Genomic DNA, 24067 nt, shown 5'->3' with positions numbered 1-24067 from the left:
TTTTGGTTTCATCTGACCATATGACATTCTCCCAATCCTCTTCTGGATCATCCAAATGCACTCTAGCAAACTTCAGACGGGCCTGGACATGTACTGGCTTAAGAAGGGGGACACGTCTGGCACTGCAGGATTTGAGTCCCTGGCGGCGTAGTGTGTTACTGATGGTAGGCTTTGTTACTTTGGTCCCAGCTCTCTGCAGGTCATTCACTAGGTCCCCCCGTGTGGTTCTGGGATTTTTGCTCACCGTTCTAGTGATCATTTTGACCCCACGGGGTGAGATCTTGCGTGGAGCCCCAGATCGAGGGAGATTATCAGTGGTCTTGTATGTCTTCCATTTCCTAATAATTGCTCCCACAGTTGATTTCTTCAAACCAAGCTGCTTACCTATTGCAGATTCAGTCTTCCCAGCCTGGTGCAGGTCTACAATTTTGTTTCTGGTGTCCTCTGACAGCTCTTTGGTCTTGGCCATAGTGGAGTTTGGAGTGTGACTGTTTGAGGTTGTGGACAGGTGTATTTTATACTGATAACAAGTTCAAACAGGTGCCATTAATACAGGTAACAAGTGGAGGACAGAGGAGCCTCTTAAAGAAGAAGTTACAGGTCTGTGAGAGCCAGAAATCTTGCCTGTTTGTAGGTGACCAAATACTTATTTTCCACCATCATTTGCAAATAAATTCATTAAAAATCCTACAATGTGATTTTCTGGAGAAAAAAAATCTCAATTTGTCTGTCATAGTTGACGTGTACCTATGATGAAAATTACAGGCCTCTCTCATCTTTTTAAGTGGGAGAACTTGCACAATTGGTGGCTGACTAAATACTTTTTTCCCCCACTGTATATTGTGATGTCACGAGAGGCTACACAGCTTTCAGCGGGATTGCTCAAGTAGTGCAAGGAGACCAGGTTCAACCAAAACAAGGATTTTATTAAAGGTCTTGGGAAACTAACGAAAGTATAACACAATTCTGTTCTCTGGTGGCTCTTTAAGGGTTAACAGTTCAGGGATGTCTCTTCCACATCCAAAATCATAACTCTCCCTCGCTCAAATAACTTTTCCCCAGTCTTACTGTATTCCACGTTGCAGCTAGTGGCCAACCCAGCAAAACGTCCTTCCAAATGTCCCACACGTATTTCCACCGGTGCATATATCCAAAGGTGAGTATTTCCCCAAAGGTAAGTATCTCCAAATCCTTATATTCCTCCTGGAAGTGGACGTGCAGCACTCTTGTCCTCCAGAGAGCCCCGGTTGGAGACTGTGTCTCTTCCCTTCCCCAAAAACTTCAGCTCATCAGCTCCTCATTTGTTTCAGCTGCGTGGGAAGATTGGCCATAGAGGGGTGGAGTTCCCGACCATACCAGCAGATGGAGCCATAGCTGTCTGGGTTTGCAGCCACCTCAGGGGGATGTAACGTCCCTCCAGGACACAGCCTCTCGTGACATCACACATCCCCCTCCTCGGGACCGACGTCCTCGTCGGGGTAAAGGCAGCGAAGAAGGCATCACGCCGGGAGAGGGCGTCCGCATTGCCGTGGTGCTTGCCAGACTGCTCTCTCTTCAACTCCTCCAACTCTAGGACCAGGGACTCAGCCTCCTGTTGTCTCTCCTTGAGTTTCTTACTGAACGCATCAGCCTTGGTTTTAGCAGAGTTTAGCTTCTGTTGAGCAGCTTTCAGTTCCTTCTCTCTCTCTGCCTCCGCATTCTTCATCTTGTTCTCCAACACCTTGTACTTCTCCTCTGCCTTCTTCTGGACCTCCTTACTACTGCGCAGGGTCTCCTCACACTCCTCGATGGTCCTGCGCAGCCTCTCCAGCTCCTCCTGTTGCTTAGGGAAGGAGCTCTGTTGGAGTTTAGCCTGGAGGATATCTAACTCTTCTGTCTTCATGTCTAACTGTTGCTTTAACAACCGATACCTCTCAGCGGTCGCCTTCAGACCAGACAGTTCTTTGTCCAGATTCTGTAGCTCCGTCTCTGTGTCGGTCTGGGCACCTGCCATCCCTATCAGAGCCCGGGCGGGAGTGAGTAATTCGGAGGATTGCACCGGAGCCTTCCCAGGATGAGTCTTGCCTCTCCGTTTCCGAGGTACTCGGGTTATCCTCTCCTGAGACTCTCTCCAGAGTGGGTAAAAGGCTGGGCAGTCTCGTCCAATTAGGACAGGAACGGGAGGGAATCAACCACCCCCGCCGTCGTGTGTATGGTTCCCCGTGTGCTGGTCATTGTAAGTTCAGTAATGGGGTATTCTCTGGTGTCCCCATGGACACAGGAAACTGGGAGGACTTTCCCGGGGTCAGACACGTTGGGCCCACCAAATCCTTACGCACCAGGGTGGCCTGGCTACCAGAATCCAGTAAGGCCTCCACATCATGGTGATTCACAGTTACCGGGCAGGTGGGGGGGTCGATCTGGGCCGCCATCTACGACTCCCAAGAGCGAGGCAAAACGGTGTGTGGGTGCTGAGCTGGAGGACTCCGCAGTGGGCATAGGTTCATCGGCTGGTTTCCCACACTGCCAGGAGATATGTCCCATCTCCCCACACCGGTAACACTGTCGAGTTTCCCCCCTCCTGGTGTACTCTTCTTGGACCCGCCTGGTTTCTGGCTCCCCCTGGAGCCGGGATAAGTCCTGACGTGGCTGGGTTCGAGACCTTGGGGGTCCTTTGGACGGGTTCTTCCCATTTGTGGTGGGGCCGCCCTCCTGGGGTCTTTTTCGGGAAGCATTCAGCATCTCCGCTGTGGCCTGGTACTTTTCCACAGCTTCCACGGTCAGATCAGCCGTGGTCAAGGCCTGTTGACTGATGAACCGTTTTGCCTCATAAGGCAGGGCGCGTAGGTAACGATCCACCACAACGGCCTCCACCACCGCCGCTGCTGTATTCCTCTGCGGATCCAGCCATTTCCTTGCGATTCGGACAAGTTCATGCATCTGCGCCCGAGGAGGTTGGTCTGGTTGGAAGGTCCAGCTGTGAAAGCGCTGGGCCATACCAAACTTTGTGAGTCCATATCTGCTGAGGATCTCAGACTTCAGGGCATCATAGTCAGTAACCTGGTCAGGGCCCAGGTCCCGGACAGCATTCAGCGATTCCCCGGTTAGAAAGGGGGCTAACAGACCAACCCACTGTTGCTTGGGCCAGGCTTCCCTAGTGGCCGTGGCCTCAAATGCATGCAGGTATGCCTCAATGTCATCGGTAGCTCCCATCTTAGATATAAAGGCACTTGCCTTTATTGGGCGGGTATTTTGGACCACCCTCTGTCTCTGCAACTGCAATTCCTCTGCCTTCAGAAGGTTGGCTTTCTTTTGCTCCTCCAAGAGAGCCACGGTTGCTTGCATCTGGGCTTGCTGGCCAGCAACAAGGGCTTTCAATATGTCCTCCATTTCAGTCGGCGGGGAGCCTACGGCCAACTTGGAAAACTGGGTGATCAAACCTTCGGTATCCTCCTCTGACATGCACTATTAACGCTTGAGCCTGCCCGTATTCTCCACCATCTGTGATGTCACGAGAGGCTACACAGCTTTCAGCGGGATTGCTCAAGTAGTGCAAGGAGACCAGGTTCAACCAAAACAAGGATTTTATTAAAGGTCTTGGGAAACTAACGAAAGTATAACACAATTCTGTTCTCTGGTGGCTCTTTAAGGGTTAACAGTTCAGGGATGTCTCTTCCACATCCAAAATCATAACTCTCCCTCGCTCAAATAACTTTTCCCCAGTCTTACTGTATTCCACGTTGCAGCTAGTGGCCAACCCAGCAAAACGTCCTTCCAAATGTCCCACACGTATTTCCACCGGTGCATATATCCAAAGGTGAGTATTTCCCCAAAGGTAAGTATCTCCAAATCCTTATATTCCTCCTGGAAGTGGACGTGCAGCACTCTTGTCCTCCAGAGAGCCCCGGTTGGAGACTGTGTCTCTTCCCTTCCCCAAAAACTTCAGCTCATCAGCTCCTCATTTGTTTCAGCTGCGTGGGAAGATTGGCCATAGAGGGGTGGAGTTCCCGACCATACCAGCAGATGGAGCCATAGCTGTCTGGGTTTGCAGCCACCTCAGGGGGATGTAACGTCCCTCCAGGACACAGCCTCTCGTGACATCACAATATATATTTAGAAATATCAGAACGAGCAATGTCAGAGTCCGGAATATAAATATATATCAAATCAATCAAATCAAATTGTATTTGTCACATGCGCCGAATAAAACAGGTGTAGACGTTACCGTGAAATGCTTACTTACAAGCCCTTAACCAACAATGCAGTTTTAAGACAATAGAGTTAAGAAAATATTTACTAAATAAACAGAACATATTCCAGTCTGTGCTAGCAAAACCAGTAGCTCATCCAGTTTATTCTCCAGTGATTGCACGTTGGCTAATAGAACGGATGGTAGAGGCGGGTTACCCACTCGCTGACGAGTGGGTAACCTTCTTTTCTTCATGCAAATGATGGGGACTTGGGCCTTGTTTGGGATTAACATTATACCCTTCCCTTCCAACTCATTAAAGAAAAAATCTTCATCCAGTTCGAGGTGAGTAATCGCTGTTCTGATATCCAGAAGCTCTTTTCGGTCATAAGAGACGATAGCATCAACATTATGTACAAAATAAGTTACAAACAATGCGAAACAACACACAAAATAGCACAATTGGTTAGGAGCCCGTAAAACGGCAGCCATCCCCTCCAGCGCCATTCTTCCTGGTATCATACAGTTGAAGTCGGAAGTTTACATACACTTAGGTTGGAGTCATTAAAACTCGTTTTTCAACCACTCCACACATTTCTTGTTAACAAACTATAGTTTTGGCAAGTCGGTTAGGACATCTACTTTGTGCATGACCCAAGTAATTTTTCCAACAATTGTTTACAGACAGATGATTTCACTTATAATTCACTGTATCACAATTCCAGTGGGTCAGAAGTACACTAAGTTGACTGTGCCTTTAAACAGCTTGGAAAATTCCAGAAAATGATGTTGTGGCTTTAGAAGCTTCTGATAGGCTAATTGACATAATTTGAGTCAATTGGAGGTGTACCTGTGGATGTATTTCAAGGCCTACCTTCAAACTCAGTGCCTCTTTGCTTGACATCATGGGAAAATCAAAAGAAATCAGCCAAAATTGTAGATCTCCACAAGTCTGGTTCATCCTTGGGAGCAATTTCCAAACGCCTGAAGGTACCACGATCATCTGTACAAACAATTGTATGCAAGTATAAACACCATGGGACCACGCAGCCATCATACCGCCCATGGAAGGAGATGCGTTCTGTCTCCTAGAGATGAACGTACTTTGGTGCAAATCATTCCCAGAACAACAGCAAAGGACCTTGTGAAGATGCTGGAGGAAACAGGTACAAAAATATCTATATCCACAGTAAAACGAGTCCTATATCGACATAACCTGAATGGCCGCTCAACAAGGAAGAAGCCACTGCTCCAAAACCGCCATAAAAAAAGACAGACTACAGTTTGCAACTGCACATGGGGACAAAGATCGTACTTTTTGGAGAAATGTCCTCTGGTCTGATAAAACAAAAATAGAACTGTTTGGCCATAATGACCATCATTATGTTTGGAGGAAAAAGGGGGCAGCTTGCAAGCCGAAGAACACCATCCCAACCGTGAAGCACGGGGTGGCAGCATCATGCTGTGGGGGTGCTTTGCTGCAGGAGGGACTGGTGCACTTCACAAAACAGATGGCATCATGAGGAAGGAAAATTATGTGGATATTTTGAAGCAACATCTCAAGACATCAGTCAGGAAGTTAAAGCTTGGTCGCAAATGGACAATGACCCCAAGCATACTTCCAAAGTTGTGGCAAAATGGCTTAAGGACAACAAAGTCAAGGTATTGGAGTGGCCATCACAAAGCCCTGACCTCAATCCTATAGAACATTTGTGGGCAGAACTGAAAAAGCGTGTGCGAGCAAGGAGGCCTACAAACCTGACTCAGTTACACCAGCTCTGTCAGGAGGAATGGGCCAAAATTCAACCAACTTATTGTGGGAAGCTTGTGGAAGGCTACCTGAAACATTTCACCCAAGTTAAACAATTTAAAGGCAATGCTACCAAATACTAATTGAGTGTATGTGAACTTCTGACCCACTGGGAATGTGATGAAAGAAATAAAAGCTGAAATAAATAATTCTCTCTACTATTATTCTGACATTTCACATTTTTAAAATAAAGTGGTGATCCTAACTGACCTAAGACAGGGAACTTTTACTAGGATTAAATGTCAGGAATTGTGAAAAACTGAGTTTAAATGTATTTGGCTAAGGTGTATGTAAACTTCTGACTTCAACTGTATATATATAATACATACAATGGTGAGTATAGACAGTATGGACAGCACAGGAGGTTGGTGACACCTTAATTGGGGAGAACGGGCTGGTGGTAATGGATTGAGTGGAATGGTATCAAATACATCAAACACATGGGTTCCATGTGTTTGATGCCATTCCATTGACTGTTCCAGCCATTATTATGAGCCGTCCTCTCCTCAGCAGCCTCCACTGATGGACAGTATATGAATAGAAAAGGTGTGTACAGCAGTAGTTATATAGGATGAGCCTTGACTGGAATACAGTATATACATATGAAGTGGGTAAAACAGTATGTATACATTATTAAATTGACCAGTGTTCGATGCCTATGTACATAAGGCAGCAGTCTCTAAGGTGCAGGGTAGAGTACCGGGTGGCAGCCGGCTTGTAACAGTGACTTCTTCTAGTGTAAAGTAATTGGTAAACTATATTTTCTGAGTAGCTTCCCCAACACTTCACCTTCCCACTGGTTGGTTCAAATCAATTCTGTATCAGCTGAGCCAACAACAAGGCTAGACATGACGTCAGGTAAGGCCCAATTACTGAGCCAATCGCAGAGCCAAAGAGTACGCATGCGTATTTTGACGGAATTCCCCCCCACACACTCGAAAAGCATTTCAACATATTTCAAAGACAGTACAGTATGTAGATAGGCTAAAACTGCTTCTCCAATAGAAATCCCCGATCACACTTGTAGGCGATATCATGGCGACGTTGGCTAGCTAAGCTCATGCGTAGAAAACGTCATCGGGTCTAACGGTGGTCTCGCGCCGAACTGCGCATGTGCAGGCCGTCAAATCAGAGGCACTCATTCGATATAAAGTTATTTTTGACGAAAATTAAAACGTGTCAGCTTGTCACTTTCACGAGATTGGAGTAATAACATGTTCAACTACTTAAGTAATTGGCTAGAATCTAGATTGTGCCTTTAGATTTCGAGAAGATTAACAACTAATGAAGAATTGTTCAATTCTCTCATTGACTTCTCAAACCCCAAACCCCGGATTGGTCTGTTTGGTCTGTTTGGCAAGAGTTCCCGGAAGTCTCGCGATGTTGCGCTTCTGGGTTTAGAAACTGTGATTTTCTTAGCTGAACCAGCTACACCGCTTGGCTGTACGCTTTCTTTGGGACAGGCGATTAGAAACACATTTGTGTATAATGTTCGCAAGAAATGTATTGTTTAGCGGCAATTTTCATACTTACACGTCAATGGAAGGTTCTAGAATGGTCATGTGATGTGGTTTGACCAGTTATGTTGCTATTTGAAAAATACCCTGCTTTTCCGTGTTTGTTTTTCAGGAGTGCCTTCTCTAACTTTCAAAATATCTAGGTTACCGCATCGAAAAAGAGGACGCGAATGTCAGTGAGCTCAAGGTGAACCGATGTTTGATGTTACAATATCTAGGATATTTTTATTTCAGTAAAACGAAATCCTCTCCCACGCTAGTGAACAAATGGACTGAATGTATCACGTGAGCTTGTTTGACCAATCACCGCTCGAGTTCTGAACTGAAGTGTATAAATATGAGGCGGTTGCCCATAGAGACGTCCGCCATTGAAGACTACTTTTCAACCTCCTTGATATTGTTAAAACCGTGCATAGTTTTTTTTATTATTTGTTAGCAAACTAAAAATAGCAACATTTTTATCCACCGCATCATCGGCGACAGTTTCATTGGGCATCGTTCCAGCAGAACACGGCCGGCAAAGAGCGTCTGTCTCAGTTCGGCAGTAAAAACAATCTTGTTGTGCCAGAGACGGAAAGGTAAATGTGAAAAGAGGTCCGGGATATATATCCAACACATTGCATTTAATCAGCTGGTTATTTTCAGTGTATCTCCTTATAACGTTGAAACGGAAGGCGTGTGTGGGGGGGAGCTGTTTCAAGTTTGAGCGGTTGGCCTCCTTTTTGTGTGGGCCCTTGACACGGAAATCGTTTCCTGTCACCATTTTGTTACGTAAGCTAACTAGCATTGCTAACAAGCTATAACTAGCCAACTAAGATTCGCTTTTCACATTCAGTGCAAAAAATCGCCATGTTTAGGAGTCAAGCATTAGCGACATAAGGTAGAATTTGATATTTTGTAGGCTGGGCGAAGCTTTCGAGTTTGGGGACGAATTTCGCGTTGTTAATCTAGCTCACGCGCTAGCCACATTTCGGTCCAACCATGTTAATTGCGTGATGCAAGCGTGGAGTTGACCAATGATTCGCAAAAACTATAGGTAACGATTGTAACGTTAACTAGAAATTAACATTGTTAAAGTCGAAGTTATTTAACGAACTAGTCTGCTAATTATTATTGTAGTTGACTAAGGTTGGCTAGCTGGCGATGTACAGCAGGGGTTAAAGTTCTCCGTCACTGCGACGGATTTCCGTCATGGATTCTGAAGAGATCGTTTTTTCAGTGTAGATCCGCAATATAAATATCAGGGGGGGTGGTTTGGAGATTTGCATTACATTTTAGTAATTTAGCAGACGCTTGGCTGCCTATTACCTACATAAGCATGTCTGTTCTACTAGATATATTACAAAACGCGTGTCTTCTCAAATATTTTATTTTCTGTTACGCTGTGTGCACTGAACTGACATGCATGTTTTTTCTGACACTCCTATATTCAGATGAAGGCATTTAAATAGTCTATAACGCGCACCACTTCGATGCTGAACTCAAACAGCGGTGTGTAAGAGTCAATTCATGCTTGATCCGAAAATGTGGTCGGAGATGCTGTATGGATGGTGTGGCGCAAATGTGGAACCACCGGAGGCACGCAGAGGCCAAATTGAATTCAGACGAACAGCTTCGCCATGTGCGTCTGAAATGTTGTAACAATGCGGAGGGCTCAGTATAGTTCCGCATTGACATGATTTGGTTGACGGTAGGTGAGGGCGAGATGTCCTGTATGAACTCTTAACTTCCTTCACAAAAGCTCTGTGCTGTTCTGCGATGCACAAGAAGTATGCTACATGGCCATTGCAGACGTCAGAATGACCATGTAGCGCCTTTAAGGCCTCAATCACACTGACCGTGTCTTGCATTCTGGTACATAAGAAGTACGTTCATTTCCAATGGAACGCTGCGTTTGCCTTGCAGCTTTGCTTTGCGGTGCATCAAACTTAATGGGTAGATGGCTTGACAGAAATGTTAGCAGAAGGCGAATGTTGAACTTTTGTTGCATACATATCCAGATGATGCTGCGTACCATTTAGCGCATTGACGTGATCGAGGCGTTAAACACATCTCCAATCTTTGTTGAGATCTGATATTCTGCGCAAGACGAGACGTAGGCCAATGTCATAGTCCTATCTTCAACATCACATTTCTTAAATCAGGATAAATTTAAGCTAAACTTGGGAGGACAATTGGGACTAACTACTTACAAAAAGCGTGCTTCTGACAGAGCTTCAAAAGTTAATAGCTGTATTAGACTGAAAGATATAAGGTAATTTCGTCAAACCTTAGGCTCTTCATGCTCATTAGTTGCTTTTAACATATTTTCTGGTACTTCACTCTATCCTGTTTTAAGTCTCCCTTCCTAACTGTTTTACATTCCCTGAGAGCTGAGACCAACCAGCAATGTATCCGTGGCCAAATATTCCCAGATTTTCATAAAAGAGCCCCACGTGGACTCTCGTTTCTGCATCACCAAATGTTGCATGAGGCAAAAGAGTAGGCTAGGTGCTTTTCAATTATCTTGTTTGGTGAAGCAGGGGTGTAGTACTGCTGGAGTGCACTCGCCACTGCTCACAATGGTGCTTGTTTAGTAAAGTAAGATCAAAGCTGAATAAATGTATTGGAAGATCACATAATGATTCTACATAACAGAACCAAATATAATAGCATAGTGTTACTGTTTACACCACCTCATTTCTTATAAGATTTTAGGATGGTTAGCTGAATAGTCCCTAAAAAAGTTAATGTAGACTACACTGTCCTGCAAAATCATCCTCTTGTCCTGCATTTGGGTATTTTAAATGCACAACAGAACTCTTAAAGGCGCAATGGTGTCTTAAAAGTGCAATGACACACTTTGTAATAGAAACAAAAATAATATGTTTTTTGAGTGCATAACGAATGATAATATACTCTGTGCATGGTCACATACACATATTTAGCAGATGTTATTGCAGGTGTTGTGAAATTCTTCTGTTCCTAGCTCCAACAGTACAAGAGTATCTAACAATTCACAACAATACACATCTAAAAGTAAAATAATGAAATTAAGAAATATATAAATATTATGTTGAAATAATTTAAACACTTTTACCAATATGTTATTGGGCCCGTTTCTGGAGTTGGAAATTATATTTTTGATTGTCGGCATCATTTTATTTTCATTAATTTTGGAGTAAATGGCCTGTTTTAAAAGGTCACCAGAACTGAGCTTCTAAGGGACTTCCCAAGGATTCCAATAGCACAGACCCTGGCCTGATGGCTAATGATGCCAACTAGTTACTCCCATGTCTACCAGTAGAGGGCAGTCAGAAATTGCACAGTGATGCATTGTTGTTTTTCGTGGTAACTAGTGAGTAAACAACCGCATGTTTAAATGATAAAATGCACCTATATATCAATCACTTCTCACATGTAATACACACATTCATCTGTAACGTTAGGTTCTTCTAGTAAATAAAAATGCATGAAGTTGTTTTTCTTTCTATTCAGTCCAGAGCTTAAGTTTTGCACCCCCAAAAATGTTTTGTTCAGTATTAGCTGCATGTATTTTTTTTATAACATACTACTTCATTATCTAACATTAGGCAACGTTAATTGTAAACACATTTTAGTCTTGTTATGAATTGCATTTTCTAATGTTTATTTTTAATGTTTATTTTCTGTTTTGTATGTCCTTGGGAGGACAAATTATAGTTTCTGTAAAAGTACACTGTATTTATTGAAAGAAAAAATAAACTGCCTAGAAATATCAACATAACTTGTAATGTAAATTCTTTGATTGGGTATGGGCAAAAGTTACATCTCATTTAATGTGTACCTTTTTTGGAAGATTGCAATATTCTTGATTGGTTAAGTGGGTAACATAGGCATCCATCTGTGCCAGCACATATGTTTTTTTGTGACCTGTTAGCTACCAAGTTTGAATTTCAAGATGGTGAATGACACTAAACGTCCCCTGCCTACAAGTCTGTTGGAAGTGTTTTTCTCATTTTATGAGTGAAAAGTTGAAAACGTTTGACTGATTGGGCATTTCCCAGAGAAATTGGGCCGATAGTTTACTGTATTATGGACAGCGTAGTTTGTTCGTATGTTATGTAATTCATCTTATGTTGAATCATTTTCATGGCTTAAAGTTAGGTACTTTATGAATGTTTTTGAATGGAATAACAAGGGGTTAAGTTGAATCATCATACAAATATGTAATAGCCATTTTCCTGGAATATAACATTGAGACTGTGATGCAGAACCTTGAACTTAGTGACTATTTTCTATTTTTTTCTGCGAAGTGAAGAGGCCTAATGCTTGATGCCTAGAATGTTGCTACTTATTTGAGTGTAACTAATTGTCCAAAATGTTTGACTGAAAACATAGATGCTTACAAGTTCATCACTTGGCATGGTGCTTTGTAGAGTCAATTGATACGCCCATACTTTTCATAAGACCATTTGGTTGGATGGTAGAGGAGAGGACTGCTCACAGAGGGGCTTTGCTGTGGGTTCTGATGGGAGAATTAGTACAAATATCTGCGGTTTTGTTTGTCAAGCCATATTCCTCTGACATATTTACATTTTAGTCATTTAGCAGACGCTCTTATCCAGAGCGACTTACAGTTAGTTGAGGTAAGCAAATTTGGAGCTTTAGATGCCACAACATTGGACATCAGAATTGTAATGTTGCCTGTAGCCCAAAATAAACAGTTCCAGTAGGTGGCAGTAGAAACCAGTTCTGAATAGCATAGGATTAATTGTTTGCTTTTTGTAGTTATGTTTTGCTCGTAATTTTATTTTGTAAAACTGTTTTTTTTTGTTGCACAAAATCGCCACATCAATGTGCCTGTATGGCGCCGTCTATGGACACACTGGTGTACGATATGGCAGTGATGGGTTTACCTATTGGGCTTTCAGAGCCATCTTTAATTTTATGCAGATGGCATTTTCAAGGCTGTGTTTTTTTTAAAATTGTGGCTGAAGTCTTCCCATCTTAATAAAACGGTAAATTCAGCAACTTTATCACCATGGCAGTGTGATTCTGCTCTGGATATTGTACCAGGGGATCAAAAGGGGTTTTGTCATTATTATTATTATTATTATTATTATACAGTTATCTATAGAGAAATGCACATCCATGCTGAAAATCACCCCTCTCTTTCAGTAGTCTTGGAGGAAGATGTGTGATGAGAGCTGAGCTACGGAAAATAAGTGTCGCTCTGAACTGCTACCCGTGTCTACTGCGCTTCGGACTGCATCACGATGACAGACGCCAAATGCCCCTCGATGTCCAGGGTGGGAGGCGTGAACCCTCCTCCGCCGAAGTTCAAGAACCCAAAGAAGCCTGGTCGCCTCACCAACCAGCTGCAGTACCTGGAGAAGGTGGTAGTCAAGGCCCTGTGGAGACACAACTTCTCCTGGCCTTTCAGGACGCCTGTCGATGCTGTCGGACTGCACATTCCAGTGAGTCTCACTTTTTGTTACTTGCAATGACTTTTTATATATGGTTGTTTTTCCTTACTATACTGAACAAAAATATAAACGCAACATGCAATAATTTCAAAGATTTTATTGAGTTAGTTCATATAAGGAAATCAGTCAATTGAAATAAATTCATTAGCTCCTAATCAATGGATTTCACATGACTGGGCAGGGGCGAAGCCATAGGTGGGCCTGGGAGGAGCCAGGCCCAGGCAATCAAAATGAGCTTTTCCCCACAAAAGGGCTTTATTACAGACAGAAATACTCCTCAGTTTCATCAGCTGTCTGGGTGACTGGTCTCAGACTATCCCGTAGGTGACTAAGCCGGATGTGGAGGTCCTGGGCTTGCGTGGTTACAGATGGTCTGCGGTTGTGAGGCCGGTTGGACGTACTGCCAAATTCTTTTAAAATGACGTTGGAGGCTGCTTATGGTAGAGAAATTAACATTCAATTCTCTGCCAGCAGCTCTGAGGGACATTCCTGCAGTCAGCATACCAATTGCACGCTCCCTCAATTTGAGACATCTCTGGCATTGTGTTGTGTGACAAAACTGCACATTTTAATGTGGCCTTTTATTCTTACCAGCACAAGGTGCACCTATGTAATGATCATGCTGTTTATTCAGCTTCTTGATATGCCACACCTATGTAATGATCATGCTGTTTATTCAGCTTCTTGATATGCCACACCTATGTAATGATCATGCTGTTTATTCAGTTTCTTGATATGCTACACCTGTCAGGTGGATGGATTATCTTGACAAAGGAGAAATGCTCACTAACAGGGATGTAAAGAAATGTGTGCACCAAATTTGAGAGAAATAAGCTTTTTGTGTATATGGAACATTTCTGGGATCTTTTGTTTCAGCTCATGAAACATGGGACCATCACTTTACATGTTGCGTTTTATGTTTTTGTTCAGTGTAAGTTGAGTGCACTGACCAAGTTGCTCTAGGTAAGTGTCTGCTAAATTACTAAAATGTAATTGTCAAATGTTTTATTTTACTTGTTTATTTTTCTGCATTTCCTCCATGCACGTCCATCATGGCCACTTAAGAATCTTAACTTTTGTATTTAACAACTTCCCATTGTTTCTCTATTTTAGGATTACTATACAATTATCAAGACGCCAATGGACTTGAGCACCATCAAGAAGCGTCTTCAGAATAATTATTACTGCAAGGCATTGGAATGCATACAGGACTTCAACAAACTCTTCACCAACTGCTATGTATATAATCGGGTAAGGATTTTTTATTTATTTATTTCATAATCGTGTTGTATTCATTCGCCACACACCAGTAGTGTAGGCCTACATGGTCTCCTATTGAATGACAGAAAGCGCAATAATTGTGATTACATTTTTTCCAGCCTGGAGATGACATAGTTCTGATGGCCCAAGCCTTGGAGAAGATCTTCCTACAGAGAGTGGCTGAGATGCCCCAGGAAGAGACTGAGATATCTGACATCACAACCAAGACACCAGTGAAGGGTGGGAGGAAGTCCTCCTCTGCTGGTAGGCTGCACCAGCTGCTTAATCGTGCACATACATTGTATGCGTCCCAAATGGGTGGCACCCTATTCCCTTTATAATGAACTACTTTTGACCAGGGCCATAGAGCGCTGTACTATCTTTCATGTATTCCTAGGAGTACATTCTGCCTGCTAAATATCTTCCTCTGTGTAGGTGTGGTGAAGCTGAGGCCCCAGTCCCCTGTGTCTGAGGTGGTGTTCCAGCAGACGGTGACAGTCATCCCTCCTGAGGCCCTCCACACCGTCCCCCCTGCTGCCCAGCTCTCCTCACACATAGCAGCCAAAGTCAGTACCTCTTCACAATTACCTCAGTGTGTACTGTATATATTTTGACAGCAGCTTTAACCTCTATACCACTTATACATGCCACATAAACATCGCTTTTGTAGTTTACAGAATACTTTGTAACATGTATACTGTGCAAACTCTGTTTAGTCTGTATTTTGTGATTGCATTTCCACCCTTCTCAGATAACACCCACCCCTGTTGTATTCATATCGTTTCAGATCAAGAAAGGTGTGAAGAGAAAAGCAGACACCACCACGCCGACAGCCTCTGCTCCGATCACCAGCTGCAAGTCGTCCCCCATCATTGATGGCTCGACAGCCTGTAAGCTGTTCTCCAGGCGGGGCAGCGGTCGGCCCATCAAACCCCCCAGGAAAGACTTGCCGGACTCTCCCCAGCACCACCAGAGCAAGAAGAGTAAGCTCTCTGATCAGCTCCGCTTCTGTAACTGCATCCTGAAGGAGATGTTCACCAAGAGGCACGCGGCCTACGCCTGGCCCTTCTATAAGCCGGTGGATACGGAGGCCCTGGGTCTACGTGACTACCACGACATCATCATGCAGCCCATGGACCTGGGCACCATACGGGTTAGATAGCCGTATTACACTAAACTAAACTTGTGTTGAACAAGAGAGGCTAGTTAGTATCTGCCAGGGTTACTTTGGTCTAGCTGTATCTTGTTCTCTCTTACTATTATGAAGATTACAGTATTTGTGATGACACTGAAGATGTACGTGTTTTCTCACAGAAAAAAATGGACGGACGTGAATACATGGATGCCCAGGAGTTTGCTGCTGATTTCAGACTCATGTTTTCCAACTGTTACAAATACAACCCACCCACCCACGAGGTTGTTATTATGGCAAGAAAACTCCAGGTATGATTGCCCTTGGTTTCAGCCAGTCCAGTCCCTAGAAGCTGTCTAAATAAATTGCGATGCAATAACGAAAGTACAATATGAATTAAAATAGATGGTTGGTGAGAAGGTTTGACTAGATGACATGTGGCCCCTACCCACCAGGATGTGTTTGAGGCACGCTGGCTGAAGCTTCCAGACGAGCCAGTGAGGAGTGCTGGTGATCCAGGACACCACGGTCACCACAGGGACAAGAAAGGGAGAGGAGATGGGCCTGAGAGCTCTTCCAGCACAGGCAGCAGTGACAGCGAGAGCTCCTCTGAATCGGAGTCCTCCTCTGGCACGGAGGAGGAAGAGGAGGAGGAAGAAGAGGAGGAGGCCAGAGCTCTACGGCTGGCTAAACTAGAGGAACAGGTATGTTGTGTCATCTTACCTGGGCATGCTGACATTACTGTTCTGTTACCTACTACCTTGTATCTAACTGATTCCCCCTCTCCTCCTCTTCTTTTCAGTTGAAAGCGGTGCACGATCAGCTACAGAAACTCACCCAGGAGCCCCTGCTCAAACCAAAGAAGAAAGAGAAATCAAAGGAGAGAAGAAGGAAGAAGGAAACGAGTAGTAGACCGAAGCATGAAGAAGACCTGAGGAAACACAAAGTACAGCAGAGGGGCATCAATAAGGGCACGCCTGCTGTGTAAGTGACCAATACATTGTTGATAAATTGCTCTAATTGTGTTCTAATCCCTATCCCCAGTGGGACTCCTTTTCTTCAGCCAATACACAGGATTATTATCTATTTTGTTCAAACTATTGTTGCCAGTTGCCTATGTTACTTTGAAACAAACTTCCATCGTCCTAGAGTTTCTTAATGTCTTTTCACCCCTCTGTAGGCACTGCAAGAGGAGGAGGATGGCGCTCCCAGTGGTGCCCTACAAGTCTGATGAGGAAGAGGAGCCAGCGGTGCCCATGTCGTACGGTGAGAAGAGGCAGCTGAGCCTGGACATCAACAAGCTTCCGGGGGACAAACTGGGCAAGGTGGTGAACATCATTCAGGCCAGGGAGGCATCGCTCAGAGACTCCAACCCTGAGGAGATCGAGATCGACTTTGAGACCCTCAAGCCCTCCACCCTCAGGGCCCTGGAGAGCTTCGCCATGACCTGCCTCAGGAAACGGCCCAAGAAACCCAAGCGTGAGTAGTTGTAGTACACACCTTTCTTTCTGAGCTTCCTTGGGGGTTGATAATTGCACATAATTTAGATCTCTGTACTCCTGACCAAGGACATTACCAGGCTCAAATGACATAGTTATTTTCCATCTTCTTTCTTCCAGTGAATAAGCTGGTGAAAACCAAAGGAGAGATGCAGACTGTGAAGAAGCAGGATTCAGAGAAACATCTCCAGAGTATTACTGAGGAGCCGAGCTCACTGGCCAAGAAGAAAAAGACAACCAGTAAGTAAACCCTGAAGCTGTGGTAGCATGGACCAGAGCCATACAGTGTAAATAAAGAGTTGGGCCAATGCGGTTGAACGTTCCGAGAGCGCCACTTTCTCTTCCATAGCCATTGCTAAGTGATAACGCTTTTGCTTCATGATGTTTATTTCTGATAGTTTTCAAAACCTATGAAGATGTCCATTGAAAGCAGATATGCAATTTGTTGACACTACAACACAGTAAAGACTTGGATACACATTATCCCGAATGCTAATCAATAACAACTTGTTTTGCTTGTTTACAGTGGGTCATTTCTTAGGGAACAGTCGGAGGCGCTCTCGTTTTGTTACATCACCAACGTTTCAAGAATAAAGTTCTATATGGGCGCTAATATGGCGGCCGTTCTAAAACCTGGCCTCTCTCCCTCAAATGTATATATGGCTCTGTCAAGGACCAGTGTGTCTGTGATCTAGGGGCCTTGTTGTCCTTAGGAGGGTCAGGGAATATGGGTTCTTCTATGTTTTCTCTCTACTCTCCAATAGTGAATAACTCAACTGTGCAGTGCTTGCTTCAGTCTTTCTCTCTGTTGTCCTATACGTGACAGTTGTCCCTCTCTGTTTCCCTCAAGATGAGCTCCCCATGGCTCCTGCTGTCCCAGACCTGGCCCAGCCGTCCCATCTCAGTGAGGGCAGCGGCTCTGACAGCTCCAGCAGTAGTAGTGATTCTAGCACTTCTGATAGCAGGGACTCTGAATCAGGTTAGCTGTTCTCCTCAGCACTAAGCACTACCCTACCTACCCACTCCCTTTCCCCACTCTCTACACAGAGAACAATATATGGCTTAAAACCCTCTGGGATTCTCTAGCCCCTGTAGCACAGAACTCTGTCACTTTTTCACCTGCTGGCAAAACCATAATACTTGAAGAAATATGAATGTGTATTTTTGTATGTTTTATTTTATTATTACGTACGCTTAGTCTGTCTATATAGCCAACTCTGTCACACAAACCTCTCCTTCAGATTATTAGGGTGCTATATTTATGTTTAATAATGTTATTGTTTTGTTGCAGTTTCACTGAATTTATTTGACCTTCCTTTGAGGCCAGCCAGCCAGCCTTCTGTGCAAAATGTCAATTATCCAACGGGCCCCAGACTGCTGCTACCGTCCAAATCTGAAGTCAATTAAGAATAGGGACAAGTTCTTAAACTGCCCATACAGACCAGGCACTAGTTATAAGCTAAACATCTTATTTTCACTCCTACCGGTAGCTATAAATCTTTGATAAACATAGCAAAAATCAGATGGGTAGGGCTAGAGAAGTACCAGACAGCGTTACCATGCTCTTCACCCCCCTCATCTCACCCTCCATACTCTGAACCATTGCAGAGTCAAAGCTGGTCCTCATCACTATTACACTGGTTTTGATTGTACTCTGATTTTTGTACTTTCTGTGTTGGATTTTTGCACGATTTAGTAAGGAGCAATATTAGCTTAAAACGCATACAATCTATGATGTATTTAAAGTACTCGCCAGATTGTAACGTTAATGCAGACCTTGATGGAGTAGGATTTCTGCTGCACTACTGCATTTTGTAGCCAGTGCTAATGTTTTTTTGTTCCAGTTTAACCTAACATAGTTAGAATTTAAACGTATTTGTCTTGGTGGTCAACACCTAGAGGTTCAAATAAATACATTTTGATAGACAATTTTACTGTTAAGTTGTGTTTTTCTTTTCATTTTTGTCACAAATCGTTAAAGCCTACTTGACACATTTTGCTTGCAACCACAACTTAAGCTTTAACTGAAAATTGGTATGAAAGAGTAGTGATTCCAGAGTAGGTCAGTGGAATTGTTTTGGTATTATTTCAGGTTAGTGAAGTAGATCTTAGTTTTTATTTTCCAGTTATCCAACGGTGGGTAAATTAAACTACTATTGTGCCTTTCTTTCAGTGAAAAACAAAAGCAAAGGCACACCCCACAAGGTCAAGACGAAGGTAAATCTGTAACATAGGCCCTACTTCCTTTAACCTAGTGGTCTAATTCACATGGTTATACTTTCACTTTTGTGATATTTGGATGAATATACTTGAAGGTTGGAACTACAGTGCATTTTTATTATAAATTGTAAGTCCTTTCCTTCCCATCTGAAGTCTAAAAAGAAGAAATCTGTGAAGAAAGGCTCATCGTCGGAGTCTTCTCTCCAGACCAGCCAGCCCCCGCCTGCCTCTCCACCCCCAGCAGCAGTCACTAAAGGCCAGTCTACACAGCAACACCCAGCCCAGCCTCCTCTAGATCTGCTCATGTCACCCCCAGGTAATAAACGCTTGTTGCCTTCACATTCTGTGTGGGCTGTAAAGGAACTCGATGGACAACCATGCCAAGTTCTGTAACACTATCTTTGATTATTTAAAGGTGGTTGACACTGCTCTTCCAAAGTCCTTAGTGTCAGCCCTAGCTATGGAAATGCAATTTCTCCTGAAAGGAGCAGGTTTTAAGACCATGGAAAGTCGCAGGCTGGACCGGGGCCCCTGTGGAAATCACATGAGGATTGCATTTTTTGTGTTCGAGATTAAATAGCTGGAGTGCCAGGTTTCTCTGGGCAGTGTTTCTGTGTCTCATGGGTGTAGTTGATTTTAGCTATGAAGTCAGATTGGAATGGAAGCCTTGTCTTACTGTTTCTCTTGAATCTCCCCCTCCCCACTTGTCTTCAGCCTTACACAGCCGCCTGCCTCCGCAGCCTTCAAGACCTAGTTCCAAAGCAGCACCACTACCTCGCAAAAACATGGTGGCTCCCCTGCAGCTCACTGACAGTCAGCCCCAACTACAAGACCCCTCATCTGAGAGCCCTACTACCCCATCCCTCACTCCCCCTTCTTCCTCCTCCTGTGACCCCTCCCTGACTCTAACTCTGCCCACAGACCCACTCAGCACAACACCCACCCCCACACACAAACCTCCCTCCAGCCTACTCTGTTCGCCCCGGCCCCCTCCCTCTCCCCTAGCACACCTCCCCTCTCCTCAGTGTCATTCACCAGGCCAGACACAGGAGGTGAAAACTGGGCCAGTTTATCTCAATCCACCTGATAGGGCACAACAGGAAGGTAAGGTCTCTTCAGTCAGCTAAGCATCACCCTCCCCCCTAGCTTGTAGCTGTTAGCATGTCCACTCCCCTGTGTGCTGCCTGCTTCTCAGCCCATAGCTGATCATGTCTGTAGATGGTGTGTTTTGTCTCTTTGTTTACAGTGTGTTATAGATGCCATGTCACCATCGCTGTAGCACAGGCTGCATATCTTGTCCCGCTCTGCTCCCCATCAACTGCTGCCTGCTTACATCCACAGTGTTCGTGTCTATGTGGAGAATAATACACTGCTTTGTTTTTCTCCTGTACATCAGGTCTGTCTGCGCTGCTGTCCCCTCTGACCTCTCCTCCTGTAGGTTTCCTACAGGCTGCTGCCAGCAGATATGAGGTATGCTCTCCTCTTCCTGTTGTTGATGGATGAATTGTGACACTGGATTAAATCACTGTTTAAATAAATGTCTCTGTCCTTGGCATTTATTAATATCGCATGAGTTGATTTGGTATATTTTTTTGGAAGGAAATTTGATAAAAATTGATACAAGTCTACAGTGTTATTTTCCTTTCTGTTGCGATTTAAATGTGTATTTCACTTGCCAAGTCCTTAATGAGTGGAGACAGCCGGTTGATTGTGTGAAATAGCATTGGCCTTAGCCCTGGGAGTGGTAATGGAGGTTTAACACTGTAAATCTCACTTTGTGGTAGCAGCCGTGCCCAGTACTGTTGTCCCCTCTACAAGACAGCCCGTTGCAGCCTGTGAAGGATGACAGGAGGCCCTCAGAAGCACTGGAGGAGACTCACTACAGGATGCTTCAGAAACAGCCTAGTAAGCAGAACTGTGTGTCCGTGTACGCTGTGTAAATGTTTTCCTTCAGAATTTCTTTACAGAAATCGTTTTAATGGACTCTATTTACTCTGCCTCCCCAGATCCCAGACCCTCTGACAGTGTGATTGATGGTGGCACCACCAGCCTATCTCATCCAGCGAATAAAACCACTGCAGATGGAAAAAACACGCCTGCCAAAAAAGTAAGCAAATGTGAATGAAACTTAACACTACCATCATTAATTACTTGAAATACACTGTATACATGCCCATTGATGCGTTTTATATTATTTGTCCGAAAAAGGTAACTTCATTTGTGAAACTATCCTGTGTAGGATATTGTCCTGAAGAACGCGGACTCCTGGGCTAGTCTGAGGAAGATGTCCATTTCCACTACCTCCACGGTGAGGTCATCGAAGGAGAGCTTTGATAAGTTTCGCAGGGCAGCCATAGAGAAGGAGGAGCGAGAGAAAGCTCTGATTCTAAGGAGGATGCAGATGAAGGAGATGGCTTCTGGGAAGAGCAGGTATTATTCATCCATTCACTCATAAACATATTTTCTTAATTTATTCTGTAGTCTTATCAGTTTCATATCTTGTAGGTAATGCTGCCTCACCCAAAATACTCAAATAAAACAGTAGATCTCTATCAATACGTGAGTGGTACTTGATGTGCCAGCTGACATTGTTGTGATGTGTTCTGTTCAGCCTGACTATGCCAGTATCGGTGCCAGTACCAGTGCCACCTAGAGCAGCAGAACCGGAGCCCCTGCCCTGTAGAACTCCAACCCCAGAGCCAGCAGAGATCCCCCTGCAGACAGAGGCCATCGTGGAGCCTCCGCCTCCTAAAGCTCCAGAGACCCTGAAAGAGGAGCCTCCAGCGGCTGCCCCAACCCCTCCTCCGCCCCTCACTACTCAGACCTCTGTGGACAAGGAGAGGGAGATGGCCCGCAGGAGAGAACAGGAGCGACGCAGACGAGAGGCTGTACGTTCCTTTTATCTAACCTTTTATACAGGTTATTCTCATTAAGAAAATATTTTTAACAAAATACCTCCTTCAGTTCATTGTTTTTTTTCTTCCATGTATCTTGTTATGCCAGTCATTCTTCTGTTCTTTTGTACAGTTTAATCCCAGACTGTGTAATCTCATAACCTACGTCCTCTCCTTCCTCAGATGTCTGGTATCATTGACATGACCATGCAGAGTGACATCATGGCAACGTTTGAGAAGAACCTGGACTAAACTAAAATGGCAGCAGACAGTGCAGCTTGTGACCGACTGATGTCTTCTGTTGTTGGACAATAAATAAATGAGCATGGTGTTCCAGTAGACAGCACCCTAGGCTCCTTCTCTCCCTCCAGACACTGGCTGTCTGAACAGAGCAAGCTGCATCTAAATTAAGAAAACGGGTCATTGTTGCTTTCCAAATGACAATCCTACCCCCTATATAGTGCACTACTTTGGGCTCTGGTCAAAATTAGTACAATAATAGGGAATAGGGAGCCATTTGGGACAGCCTATTACTATCCTTACCAGGGGAAGCTTGTACTGTACTATAGCAGCATCACATAACAAAACCCCAGTACATTTTAGTATTGTTGTCAACTGTAAGAAGATACTGTAAGATGTAAAATATTGATATTGCAACAAAAAAACACTCAATGGACCATAGATAGATGGTGTTTGTCTTTCTTTTATTTTTATTTTTTTTATTTTTTTACTTGTGGTGATGGTGGTTTTGTAAATATCTGCTGCACTGAAGTAATGCTTACCTCTTAGAGAAAAAGAAGACTAAGTAAAAAGTTAGCAAAATGAAGAGCTGTTGAAAATGTAACTGTTTCCACCAACACGTGGAGTCCTCGCTCTGTTTCTTTTCACCTAGGTTACATCCCAAATGGCACCCTATTGCCTTTGTTGTGCATTACTTTTGACCAGGGTCCACAGGGCTCTTGTAAAAAGTAGTGCACTATATAGAGAATAGGGTGCCATTTGGGGCACTATACTAGGTGAGTCCTCCTATGACTGCAGTACACATCAAGCGGTTTACACACTTCTTAACATTCCAACTCTTTGACTTGGCTGAAATGCATAACCTGACCTTTTTTTGAGTTTGCTACACTCCCAAATAGTAATACTATTATATATATCCATGTACTGCACTGTATTGTTTCTCCAGTTATAGTGCTTATCTTCATACTTCATTCATAGTTACAATTCTGCACCTTTTTGTGGAAAAATCTTCAATATGATGCTCTGACTTTTACAATACATGTCCTATTTGACTGACTTAAGTATAAAAATGCCTTTCTGTTCCAGAATGTGTGAACATAAAATATTTTTGTTTATCTGTATGAAATCATACTTGGTATTTTGTTACACGGAGGCTGAAGATGTCAGTCTTTGCCAAAATGTAAGTTTCAAATGTGGGACTTATTTAAAACTATACACTTTCCTTGTTTTGAGTTTCTGCTTGAAAAAGTTGAAGTGCCATATATAGTGGTGTGCTTATAGCGAACTTTAGGCATTGTTGATGCCTGCATTGTTCGCTTTTTCTAATCAAGATCCATTCCTGACTAAATGTTTTGGGAGACAACATGTAAGACTTTGTTAATGGTTTGTTTGATCCTATGGTTCTAGCTATTCTGCAGTGTTTTTTATTTCTCTGACATGACGAACAGTAGCACTTTATTCTGTATCTTGTGGTATGAGTGCATGTCATACCATTATAGAGAAAGAACTAATATAATTTTGAGAAGATCACACTAAAAGCTAAATCATAAAAAAAGATTTTCATTGAAGCACTGTGTTTTCTGTGTTTGTTTAGTGTTGAGATTTCATGGATGATTATAGAAGTGCTTGACTTGGACTGAAATAGGTTATAGTACTCATTTTGGTTGCTGGTACTGTTTATTTAAGTGAAGGAACTTCACAATACTTTTAAGCTAATATTTTATAAGAGGTGTAGGAACTCAAGCAATATAACATTTTAGGTGCCAGTACTCAGTTTGTATGTATTAGGGATCCCCATTAGCTGCTGTTCCGGTGAGCTCCTACCCAAGTTAAGCACTAATGATCAGCCAGTCCATCAAGGAGGATATCCAGAAAGAGTC

The 24067-nt window shown here is 43.7% G+C and overlaps 1 protein-coding gene across 5 annotated transcripts; it reads left to right on the top strand.

Annotated features, from left to right (window-relative positions):
- The first annotated feature begins 7398 nt into the window (after positions 1-7398).
- On the top strand, positions 7399-23755 carry LOC121533922 (bromodomain testis-specific protein-like). 5 transcript variants are annotated; one of them, XM_041840281.2, is made up of 21 exons: positions 7399-7682; positions 12635-12933; positions 14056-14193; positions 14322-14466; positions 14638-14768; positions 14990-15355; positions 15517-15645; positions 15790-16038; positions 16137-16318; positions 16515-16813; positions 16954-17073; positions 17684-17812; positions 19007-19050; positions 19207-19369; positions 19768-20157; positions 20450-20523; positions 20838-20958; positions 21060-21160; positions 21293-21483; positions 21665-21941; positions 22131-23755. In XM_041840281.2, exons 2-21 carry the CDS (start codon positions 12733-12735, stop codon positions 22197-22199), a joined length of 3519 nt encoding a protein of 1172 aa, XP_041696215.1. In that variant the 5' UTR covers positions 7399-7682; positions 12635-12732; the 3' UTR covers positions 22200-23755. The 5 variants fall into 5 exon arrangements, with proteins under 5 accessions (XP_041696215.1, XP_041696216.1, XP_041696217.1 ...); XM_041840282.2 differs by lacking the exon at positions 7399-7682 and adding an exon at positions 7706-8073 and having other exon boundaries at positions 12638-12933; XM_041840283.2 differs by lacking the exon at positions 7399-7682 and adding an exon at positions 7706-8073 and having other exon boundaries at positions 20841-20958.
- The last annotated feature ends 312 nt before the right edge of the window (positions 23756-24067 follow it).

This window comes from Coregonus clupeaformis, chromosome 20 (genome assembly GCF_020615455.1).
Source record: "Coregonus clupeaformis isolate EN_2021a chromosome 20, ASM2061545v1, whole genome shotgun sequence".
Classification (NCBI taxonomy): Eukaryota; Metazoa; Chordata; class Actinopteri; order Salmoniformes; family Salmonidae; genus Coregonus; species Coregonus clupeaformis.
Note: the sequence above shows the minus strand (reverse complement) of the source record. Positions and strands in the feature narration are given on the sequence as shown.